An 11,488-nucleotide genomic window follows, 5' to 3' on the forward strand; every position below is an offset into this window, starting at 1 on the left:
CTTCCTTTTTTTTTTTTTTTTTTTTTTTTTGGTTGCTTTCCTGATAATGGAAGTGGGTATCACTGTCTAGTAGTAGCCTATATGTAACAATGAATGGCTGGTTTTTAAATTCAGTGATAATGACCAGAACTGTCAGCTATGCTGGGGTTGAGTGACACATTATAAAGTCTTTTTCCAATAGCAGCAACAGAAAAAAACTTTGAAATACAAACAGCTGGGAGTGATACATCAGAGAATATAAAAATAATCACAAAAGTCAAATTTATTTTATTTCTGTGTGTTCAGTATCTTGTTAGCTTGAGGCACTTTTTTAATTCCACTGGGAGGTTTGTTAATCTCTTTGTATAACACTGCAGGTCATCACAATTGGCAGACACGTTAAAGGCTACCACTACATTATAGCCAATCTGGTAAGTTTAAATTATTTCTGCATTTATAGTATGTAGGGATTGTGTTGTCCCCTTCTTTCCTTTAAAATGCTTTAACTGTAATGTAGTGTTCATAAACAGTCAGTAATTCAGTCTGAATTTTGATGTTTTCAGGGTTTCGTTGATGGAGATCTATCCAAAATCCAGTATGGCGGCGCCAACGTGTCCGGCTTTCAGATTGTTGATTTTGATGATCCTCTGGTGTCCAAGTTTGACCAGAGATGGGAAGCCCTGGAAGAAAAGGAGTATCCCGGTGCTGACAGTAAAATAAGGGTCCGTTTAAGTTCTAGAGTGCATGTACTACACACACACACACACACACACACACACACACAAAAGTTCAATTTCTTACTTTCTGATTATTTGTGTAATGGGATTGTTGGTTGATAATACCTCTGGAAACATTTAAAAATGTCTAAGTTGCTCTACTGTGTTTGTACAGTAATGTAAGAGAAAATAACGCTGTCTCCATCAACTTTACACTCACATGAACATGTTGTTTGCATTAATAATCACTTCTCTCATTAAAGATTTGTATGCACTGCTACACAAGCCTACATGTACAGTATATACGGTGATGTTATATATACAAGTGATGTTATTTCATGTGCTTCAGGTTCTTTTTACCATCATACAGTCAGGCTGCTGGAAGATGTTTTGATTTGCTCTGATATTTACAACACTTCACAAATTTTATTACATTACAGGACAAAAGTTCAAATAAATGGGTAAAAAATGAAAATAAAAAGCACCTGCCTCAGACATATGCACTCTAATTAGGACAAGGTTGTGTAACTGTGTGTGTGGTTCAGATCTTCAGAGAAGGGCACTTTATTTTCAGAGTAGCTCTTGTTCTCCATCCTTATTTGATTTTAAGGTTAGAATTTAGAATTAAAACTTTACCAACGAACTGTTCTATTAGGGCTATGACCTGATTGTTCCAGTATAGTTTTGCCCAAATAGAATTTAGTTGCTGGGAAATGTTTATTTACAACGAGTGAGAACAAATTTTGGAGGAAAATAAAACTGTCCTGGAGTGTTTAACAATCTTTTGCTTTTCTCATCTTGCTGGTGTCCTTTGGTAGACGGCAATGTTTGACCAGTCTTGCTGTTAACATGAGTTTGCTCTGCTGTCAGCAATTTATTGGTCACATTTTATTGGCTTTCAAACATTTATTTCTATCACAATAAGACTAGGAATGTTAAATACTTTTGCTTTGGTCAGCATATAAAATACATAAATAAATAATCTGTTAGGTCCTTTGTTCTCTGATTTTGACCCCAGGTGAGGCTCTCGGCACAAAGCCTGTATTTGAAAAATTATCACTTGTGGATCTGAAGCTCTAAGTAGCTAATTACAGGACAGTCAATGTGAGATCAAATCAAAGTAAACTACAATGGCTGCATATTTATTATAATGAAGGAACATGTCACTGTGCAACAGTAGCTCACTGATGCATTTTTAGCAGTTTTTGGACAGCAAAGTCTATTGCACAGGAACAAGCCACGGTACATCAAGTTCTGGCTGTACAGGCTTTTTATGCTACATACAGTCTTTTCATAGCTCATATCCATAATATTTTGTTATTGTCCTTCCCTAGTACACATCAGCGCTGACCTACGATGCCGTGCAGGTGATGATGGAAGCCTTTCGCTACCTGCACAAGCAACGCATTGACTTCACCAGGAGGGCCAACAATGGTGACTGCCTAGCCAACCCCGCAGTACCCTGGGCTCAGGGAGTGGAGATAGAGCGAGCACTCAAACAGGTAGCACACAGCACATAGCCTATATAGATCCTTTAGTTGGTGAAGACTTGTTGCCATGGTAACAGAAGATCTCCCTTACAAAATACACAAACACCCACAGAGGCAGGAAGTACTTCTCAGAGACTGATTAAAGACCGCACGTATGTGCACACCCACAGATATACTGCCAGTTAGTCTTCGGAAGAGAAACTGAGGCCTACCCACTGACTGTCCTCTGAGCTTTGATGCAAGGCAGGATTAGTGTCACCCCTGCTGAGAAAACAGGCTCGACAACCAAAGACATATCTCTCCTTCTTTGAGGTTTTTCATTTGTAGCTACAAGTTCTGAATTTGGAAGAAAAATCAAAATCAAAGTGATTCTGCTTCTTAATCCAAGAGCAAATGATAAACAATTGCAAGGTATTGATATTCAGAAATGATTTACTTCATACTACCTTCTCTTTCTGAGGAGAGAAACTCAGACAAAAAGTACATGTCAAATATGTGAAACTGCTGCTTGTGTTGTTGCACTAAGGGTTCATGGTCATCATCTTGTGTTTCCACAAGAGCAGCCAACAAACTGGCAGGGTTTTTCCTTTTATCTGCATCTCTGCCACTCTGACTTCTCCATCTGAACCTGGAAAAAGTACCCGCACCCTTCCTACTCACAGTGGGGGGTGTCCTCAATCAATCAGCTGTATCCAGGGTAAAATTTTTAAAATAACTGAATGAAAGGTTGTTTCCAGGATTGATCAGTACTTGGCCTTGACGCCATCGTTTAGTGCCCAGGAAGTTTGAATGTACAAGATGAGGAATAACTACCTATAGCCGTCCCATGAGGGAAATACTGTGAGATAAAGAGAAAATCTAAGACGATGACCTCCTGGAAAACAGTATGTTTTCAGAATGTATTCGGGATTGGATTATTAACTGTTCAGGATTACATAAAATTTTTAAGTCTTAAAACTGTGCAAATTGTCTCCTTCCACATGAATTCACCCACATGCCCGTATCAGTCAGAATTCCTTATGATGAACCATGCAACAAAAGCTGTCTTAAATTTTAAAAGCCCTGCTGTAACCATTTCATTCTGTGCCTCCAAGGTGCACGTTGAAGGCCTGACAGGAAACATCCAGTTTGATCAACATGGCAAGAGAGTCAACTACACAGTGAATGTAATGGAATTAAAGACTAATGGTCCTGTGAAGGTAAGCATCTGGATGGTCCATACATATACAATACAAATATAATTATATTTTTATCTTGTGAATGGTTTGAATTGAAGTTTTAGGTTCATCCAATAAACAGCATTCTTAGCACTGAGGATCAATAGTGCACATATACTGTACTGTCTTCTTTTCCAACAGATTGGATATTGGAATGAGGTGGACAAAATGGCTGTGACCAAATCTGATGTCTTTTCAAATGAAACAACAGGAATGGAAAACAAAACTGTTATTGTCACCACCATCTTGGTAAATATGATAATTTATGAATGCATAATCTACCACTTCTCTATGAATTTTGTCTTCAGATTGGCAACCAGGGTGACACCTGGCTACTAATTTCTTGCTATAAGCGTATGTTTTGTTTAAGGCCAATGCCCTCTTGTCTACATAATGTTTTCTGTTTTTATCTCTGACTTTCAGGAAGCTCCATATGTAATGCTGAAAAAGAATGCTGACCTTTTTGTAGACAATGAACGCTACGAGGGATACTGTGTAGATTTGGCTGCTGAGATAGCAAAGCACTGTGGTTTCAAATATCAACTGAAAATAGTGGGGGATGGGAAATATGGTGCTAGAGATGCAGAGACCAAAATCTGGAATGGGATGGTTGGAGAGTTGGTGTATGGGGTGAGTTATCAGTATCACTTCAGAAGGATGCCTATAAATTAAAAAGAAAAAACCAGCTCTTTAACTTTAAAGACATTCAAATGAAAGCTTTAAGAAGACATAGGCTAATGTTAAAGTTATTTTCCTAAATGCATTTGCAGCATTTTGACAATAAATAAAAACCGAATTAAATACAGTCTTACTGTCTTAATTCAAAACTTTAAAACATTTGTCCTGTTTTGTTTATTTTTGTCAGAAAGCAGACATCGCAGTGGCTCCTCTGACCATCACTTTGGTACGAGAAGAGGTGATCGACTTCTCCAAACCCTTCATGTCTCTGGGAATCTCCATCATGATCAAGAAGCCTCAGAAATCTAAACCTGGAGTCTTTTCTTTCTTGGATCCGCTGGCCTATGAGATCTGGATGTGTATTGTTTTTGCCTACATCGGTGTCAGCGTGGTGCTTTTCCTTGTGAGCCGCTTCAGCCCATATGAGTGGCACACTGAGGAATACGAGGACGGACAGATCCAGACCAATGAGTCGACTAATGAGTTTGGCATATTCAACAGCCTGTGGTTTTCCCTTGGAGCCTTTATGCGACAAGGCTGTGACATCTCACCTAGGTAGGTCAGAAAAATCAACAGCTGTCTTGTGATTGTGATTTAATTAGTCAAGAATAACTTGTGACATCACACATTTATAATTTGAAATGTAAATATTGCCTCTTACAGTTAAGTGTAAAAAGATTTTTTCCACTTTGAGTCAAGACGGCGTGTTAGTTATTTGTTCACCAAAAGTATTGTGAAGTCACCTTACCACAGCCACAGAATTATAAGATATTGAATAATTTGTTAAATCACAGAGTGCAAAGTTTAAATGAATGGCAATAAAGCCGAAGTGAATATTAATTATCTTTTCTTTATCTGAAAGATCTCTGTCTGGGCGCATTGTTGGTGGTGTGTGGTGGTTCTTCACTTTAATCATCATCTCCTCCTACACGGCTAACCTGGCTGCTTTTCTGACTGTTGAGAGGATGGTTTCTCCCATTGAAAGCGCAGAGGACCTGGCTAAACAGACTGAGATAGCCTATGGGACTTTGGACTCTGGCTCCACTAAAGAGTTTTTTAGGGTAAGATATATTCTGCTATTTTCATGTACATCATATATTTTTAAGTGTACAGTATTTAATGTACTCAAGTCTATGACAAGACACAACAGTCAACATGTTAATTAGAAGTCGATCCCAGTGGATTGTTTTAACAACAGGTTGTTTCTTCCATTGTCTTTTCTCAACACAGCGCTCAAAAATTGCCCTCTTTGACAAAATGTGGACATACATGCGCAGCGCAGAGCCTTCTGTGTTTGTGAAAACCACAGCTGAGGGGGTTCTGAGGGTCCGCAAATCCAAGGGCAAGTACGCCTACCTGCTAGAGTCCACCATGAATGAGTACATTGAGCAGCGAAAGCCCTGTGACACCATGAAGGTGGGAGGCAACCTGGATTCCAAAGGCTACGGGATTGCCACGCCGAAAGGATCCTCATTAAGGTGGGTGGAATAGTATAACAATGTGTACAATGTTGTTATAGTATCCCACCTACCCTGATGTAGCTTTACTTATGTGTTTCTGGTTTGTATAAGGACAAGAGGTAATGCCCTCTACAAATTTTCTAAAAAGCATTGCAATTTATTGTAAGTCGATAAATTGCAAACCAAAAATGTTTAGTCCTTTCTCAACTTTCTGAGTAATTTACAAATTTCCTCGAGAGTCTCAACATTCATTATTATTAATGACTTAATATGTTGTGACTCATTTGTTTTTCCAGGTGGGATTTCACCTGGGAATTTAAATTTTTGCTCTAATTAATCACTCTTATTAATACAATTATGAATCTTTAATTCAATCCCTTTTTATGACTTCGTCCATCTTTTTTAAATTTTGATTGCATTTCTACAAAGTATTTCCATCTAGTATTTTCTTAGCTTAGAGTTTGTCTTTTTCCATATTTCTGTATGCTTAACATTTCTGCCTTGTCGTTCTGCCCTTTTTCCTTAATTAATTAACTTTGAATGATTGATTAGTTTGTATGTTTATGATAAGATATTTTAAGAATGTATAGTTAAATGTCTGTTTACTTGCTGTGTTTTGCTAAACCCTTGCAGTACACTTGTTTTTTGTAACTATTTAATGAATATTTCCTTTGTGGAAAAATATTGGAAGTAATACAAATTGTATATCCCATTTTAATTGTGGCACTGCTTGGGTTTCAATATGTATTTAATAATATGCATTGTCTAATGTTGATTACTGAAACCATTTTTATATCGATAGCAATAATTATTGCTATTAAGACAGCAATAGCCTTTTGCGCAATGTGCCCCTCAGTTGGATCAGTAGCACTAAAAACTCCCTCCATCACCAAACATAACATACAAATTCTTATTCAATGGGTAGTTGGGTTTGTTCAGGGATTTGTTTAGAAAATGTTGCATGATCTTTGCATATTTTCATGAGGTCTAACCATTTTTCCCCATTATTGCTGTTTTGCTGTCTCTCTTTTTAGTGAAGTCACTTGCCAGACACTGTTATATGTGTGTTGTGGATGTGAGTACGTTGCTATAGCCACTAGGCCCCCTAGTCTTAGCACTCTGTCCTCGTTGCTATGTTATGGCTAAGCTCTGCCACCTTTAACAAACATTATTGTTACACTCACATTTGATCCTATTTTATAATGTCTATGACTACCCAATTGCTATGAGAGGGGGAAAATAGTAGAAATAAATCTTTTTTTAAGCAGATAATCTTTATCCTCTCTAAAATGAGGGAGTTATAGTCAGACAATTGATAAGTGGCTCACCCTGTCTTACAAGTATGTTTTATCATTTCAAGAAATGCGGTTAACCTCGCAGTACTAAAACTGAATGAGCAAGGCCTGTTGGACAAATTGAAAAACAAATGGTGGTACGACAAAGGAGAGTGCGGCAGCGGGGGAGGTGATTCCAAGGTCAGCCCCAGTGAGCAAAATGATGGGTAACTCATTGCAACTCCCAAAAGTAAGCAGCAAACCAGCACAGGATCCCAATCCACACTGACAGCAGGCCAGTCACCTGCTGAATCAGCTGCACAGCCAGCAACCTTCAGCAGCATTAATCATAGCACATACACTCAATGTATTTGACAATCAGGTCTCTAAATAAAATGTAAGACTTGACTATGAGTTCAGTAGCTTGGACTCTTATCACTGGCCACTTGTCCATTCAGTTTATCTGTTGCCCTTGCTGCTTATTTCAGGCGATACGCTAATGCACATCTGGCTCTGCAAAACTCGCTTTTGCTTAGGCCAAATGGCGCATCAACGTCTATCGCCACAACAACAGAAAGAAGAGAGAAAAATGTAAGAAAAGAGAATCAAAGACAGAAAAAAGTTGAATCAGTGTAAATGTAATAATAACATAACATAACATTGATAATGTTATTTATGTTATTTTCCACGTGAAGAACGCCAGTAAACCTTGCAGTATTGAAACTCAGTGAACAAGGCATCTTAGACAAGCTGAAAAACAAATGGTGGTACGATAAGGGTGAATGTGGATCCAAGGACTCTGGAAGTAAGGTTAGTCGCTGCAGGTTCTATGTGATTCAAGCACACTCATAATTATTAGTGGGAATGACCCAATTTAAAGTAATGATAAATAATTTCAAACAATTACACAAAGCATGAGATGCCTTGGTAAGATATAATTTACTAATGCCTGCAGACCTACTAATGATTAATACCATTGATACAATTTTATAATATAATAATGCATGCAATGTCTTTCTTGAAATGTGCACTCCTTTATTTAAATGACTGGTTAAATCTTTTTTTCCAGCTCTCCACTTCCAAAAATAAATAAGTGGAAAACTTTTTTCTTACAAAAAAGTTTTTGTGACATTTTTATGAATTAAAAAATTTGGACTTAGCTGCACGAAGGAAATGCACACAGCACTGAATACTGAACTCTGACAGTGATTGGCAAATCTTTGGACCATCTATAAAGGGTGCCCAATGATGTTAAATCTCCTCCCTGTATTTGTATCACTGTCTCTCACCGTGTAGTACTGTGTGTCTTTTGTTCTTTTTTTGTGGCCCTGTTTTGATGTCATTGTGTTATTAATGGAGTGATTTCACAGGCAACAGTTACCTTTCACACTTATCACTTTAAATATATCACAAATTTTGAGAAAACCACCATTATTAAATAACAGCAAACAGCTTTCACCAACTTTTTCCACAGAAATGATCTGTGTGGGGAAAAAATGAAGCACCTTGTTGTGATTCTCTTTCCTCTGTTAGCACTTGTTTCTTTTCCTTGATAATTGATCCCCAATTCTGTCATGTCACTTTAATACTCCCAACTTAAAAAAAAAAACTGTGAATGTGTTGTCTATGGCTGTCATGTTGTCACTCTTCCACATATTTAGAAATTGTGCACCACTTTAATAAAGTAGAGCCCTATGTATCCATTTGGCATCCACATTAAATTAATACATGGGTGTTTTAGAAAATGATGAATCCTCATTCTACTGTACTGTATGTGTCTGACCCTGATTGGTTTATTATTAAGCTGTCTTCCTTCTTGTCTCTGTAAATGTCTTTGAGCACATTTGTAGTAGCTCAGCCCTTTGTGATGGGCAACCCATGTAAATGGTCCTTGTACAGTACAAACCCAGACATTATATGCACTGCATACAGACTGCTGCTGCATTTCATTTGGATTAAAATACTAACTTTACCCACTATGCTGCATTAAATTTACCCCAAATGCAAAAGCACCTATGTGTTATTTGTCTTATTTTTTTGTGCTTTTTAGATAGCTGTCAAAAATCTTAACTATTAGATATAGTGGTGCATTGTTTGTGCATTTTTAGTTTTTGTTGTGGCTGTGATTTTGTTTTATTCACGTACATCTACATTTTGTCCTCTCACACTTGCCTTCTCGCTGACTCCTGTCTCATGTGCATTTCACAGGAGAAGACGAGCGCCCTCAGCCTGAGCAACGTGGCTGGGGTCTTCTACATTCTGGTCGGAGGACTCGGTTTGGCCATGCTGGTGGCCTTGATTGAGTTCTGTTACAAGTCCCGAGCCGAGGCGAAACGAATGAAGGTGGCAAAGAATGCACAGAATATTAACCCAACTTCCTCGCAGAATTCACAGAATTTTGCAACTTATAAGGAAGGTTACAACGTATATGGGATCGAAAGTGTAAAAATTTAGGGGGTAGGGAACGAGGTTTTCATAAATTCCCCCCAAATGCACGCTTTTTTGGCTCCATCCGTTCCATCCCTCAGTGTTAGTGAATGAAGAAGTTGGCCAAAGGATCGTATGTACTGGTGATTTATGATTTAATGAGAGAGAGAGAGATACCCCCCTTTTTTTAAGTTTAAAATTGTGTTTGTCTATTTAAGTTTCCTTGCTATTTGAAACCATTTTCATGTATGACTGTTGATGGCCATGTTTATTACCTCTGTCCTAGTAACGCATTTCAACAATAATGCTTGCAATGACCATGCATAAACCTTTACATGATCATGTGCACTTTGCATTGTGTTTCCCATGGACATCACTTTTGGTTCTCATCTACATTCTCACGTTTTGAACATATATAATCTATTAAGCTTGCAGATGCAGACTTGCTTGAACCTAACACATTATTTTCCTTCTTTGTGTATGGATCCTTGTGTGTGTGTGTGTGTGTGTGTGTGTGTGTGTGAATGTGTTAATGTCTGTGTGTACATGTGATTTTGTGTGTTATTCTAGATGACCTTTGGGGACGCCATGAGGACCAAAGCAAGACTTTCAGTCACTGGGAGTACTGGGGAGAATGGTCGGGTGATGACTCCAGAGTTTCCTAAAGCTGTCCATGCTGTCCCTTATGCGAGACCTGACATGGGACTAAACGTCAGCCTAACAGATCTGTCCTGATCAATGAGAAACTTCTGAGTGCCTTACAGTGGTTTCAATAGAACGTTTTTGGTTTTTTTGTTCTGGCGCTTTTTCTGTCTCTGTGTGGTGAAAATGGAAAAGTAGGAGATGGAAACTTCATTTGGTCGCTCACAAAGACTTGTGTTGTTGCTCTCTAATTTTCACCACATAAAACGCCTCCATCTCTGCGTGGAATTAAATCTCAGAGAATAAAAATGGAGGCCTCTTTTTTCTAAACTGATGCCACCACGCTTTCTGATCTGTCTGTCTGGACTGGACTGAGATGGAAATGAGGGCTTGATTGACTGCAACTGCTGAGTTTCAATGATCTCAGCTGTGTGTGTGCGTGTGAAGAGCGTGGGCACATGTGCGTCAGGGGAAGAGTCATCAAAAACATACTGTCTCTGTAGCCACCACCGCCAAACAAGATTTTCAAGCACACTTGATATCATCTGCGTTATGATGTGAAATTGTCCTTTTTTTTCTAATAAAATCTAAGAAAAAAGTTTATTTGAAAAAAATATTTTTATGTATTTTCACAAAATAGCTTTTAAATAAATTGCTTACATACTGGTTGGATATAAACATCTTAATGTGTGAATATATTGAAAGAAAAAATACTAAACAGCTTCTAGTTCCATATTCTTAAAGCCAAATACATCGCATATGGGGGTGAGATGTGGAAATCATGTAATTAATTCTTATTCTAAACTTTCCTGTATATTTTATTCTTTAACATTTGGTGTTGATATGAAATATCTGTCAATGCTTGACATTTGGAATCAATTCTTCTATGTCCTTAGAGTTGGTGGCAGCCATTTTTGTTTTACACTTTCGTCCCTTTGTTTGCTGTTTGTATTTTATCCTGATGACGACCAGGGTTGTTGTTCAACTTTCAAGAGGAAATTAATCTGTTTACACACCATGAATGCGAGAGGAAAAAACAGTATGATATGCTTTTATCACATCACATTTTGAAGTTGCATCAAAAGAGGCATCAACATGATTTATGTGGTGTTTTAAAATGCCAAATAAGAGTGCCAAATTCTAGTGCCAGTACATATGAATATAGTCTTAATATAATCTCTCACTGTCATTTCAGTGAATGTAAATGATACATTCTGTAAGTTTTGTAACTAGATGTACAGTTGGTGGAAATGACAGTGCTAATACAATAGCCTTTTCGCTTTGTTTTCCAGTCTCCATGTATTTTGCATTGATTTGACAATGAAGTAGCACCAGTTGCATGTTGTTGCCGCAAATACTACATACGTTTATTTCATTACTGCCAAACAAACATTTTCATTTTAATGTTGAAGTTGTGAGGTTAACTGTTGAAACTGGAAATGCAGTGTTAGACATATTCACAAGATACACATATATTTTATATAAAATGTTTTAAATATAAAACACAATAGCCCCTTTTGATTATAGCATCAAATCTACTTTGCTTCCATTAAATCCAAAATTTGATTACCTATTTATTAAATATACATATTTTTTTGAAGTTGA

The 11,488-nt window shown here is 37.6% G+C and overlaps 1 protein-coding gene across 4 annotated transcripts in view; it reads left to right on the forward strand.

Annotated features, from left to right (window-relative positions):
• gria2b (glutamate receptor, ionotropic, AMPA 2b) overlaps positions 1-11,134 on the forward strand; it is a 46,163-nt gene extending 35,029 nt beyond the window's left edge. The window contains exons 5-16 of one of the 4 annotated variants that reach the window (XM_020607473.1): positions 357-410; positions 543-701; positions 2,030-2,197; positions 3,280-3,384; positions 3,544-3,651; positions 3,826-4,032; positions 4,268-4,635; positions 4,943-5,141; positions 5,311-5,558; positions 7,510-7,624; positions 9,023-9,271; positions 9,812-9,899. In XM_020607473.1, coding sequence (XP_020463129.1) covers positions 357-410; positions 543-701; positions 2,030-2,197; positions 3,280-3,384; positions 3,544-3,651; positions 3,826-4,032; positions 4,268-4,635; positions 4,943-5,141; positions 5,311-5,558; positions 7,510-7,624; positions 9,023-9,268 — 1,977 coding nt within the window. In that variant the 3' untranslated portion in view covers positions 9,269-9,271; positions 9,812-9,899. Of the gene's footprint in view, positions 1-356; positions 411-542; positions 702-2,029; positions 2,198-3,279; positions 3,385-3,543; positions 3,652-3,825; positions 4,033-4,267; positions 4,636-4,942; positions 5,142-5,310; positions 5,559-6,900; positions 7,016-7,509; positions 7,625-9,022; positions 9,272-9,811 lie in introns of all 4 variants that reach the window. The other 3 variants (XM_020607472.1, XM_020607471.1, XM_020607470.1) reach the window with 3 other exon arrangements.
• Positions 11,135-11,488: the final 354 nt, after the last annotated feature.

The sequence above is a fragment of the Monopterus albus genome, unplaced genomic scaffold (genome assembly GCF_001952655.1).
Source record: "Monopterus albus unplaced genomic scaffold, M_albus_1.0 scaffold86.1, whole genome shotgun sequence".
Lineage (NCBI taxonomy): Eukaryota > Metazoa > Chordata > Actinopteri > Synbranchiformes > Synbranchidae > Monopterus > Monopterus albus.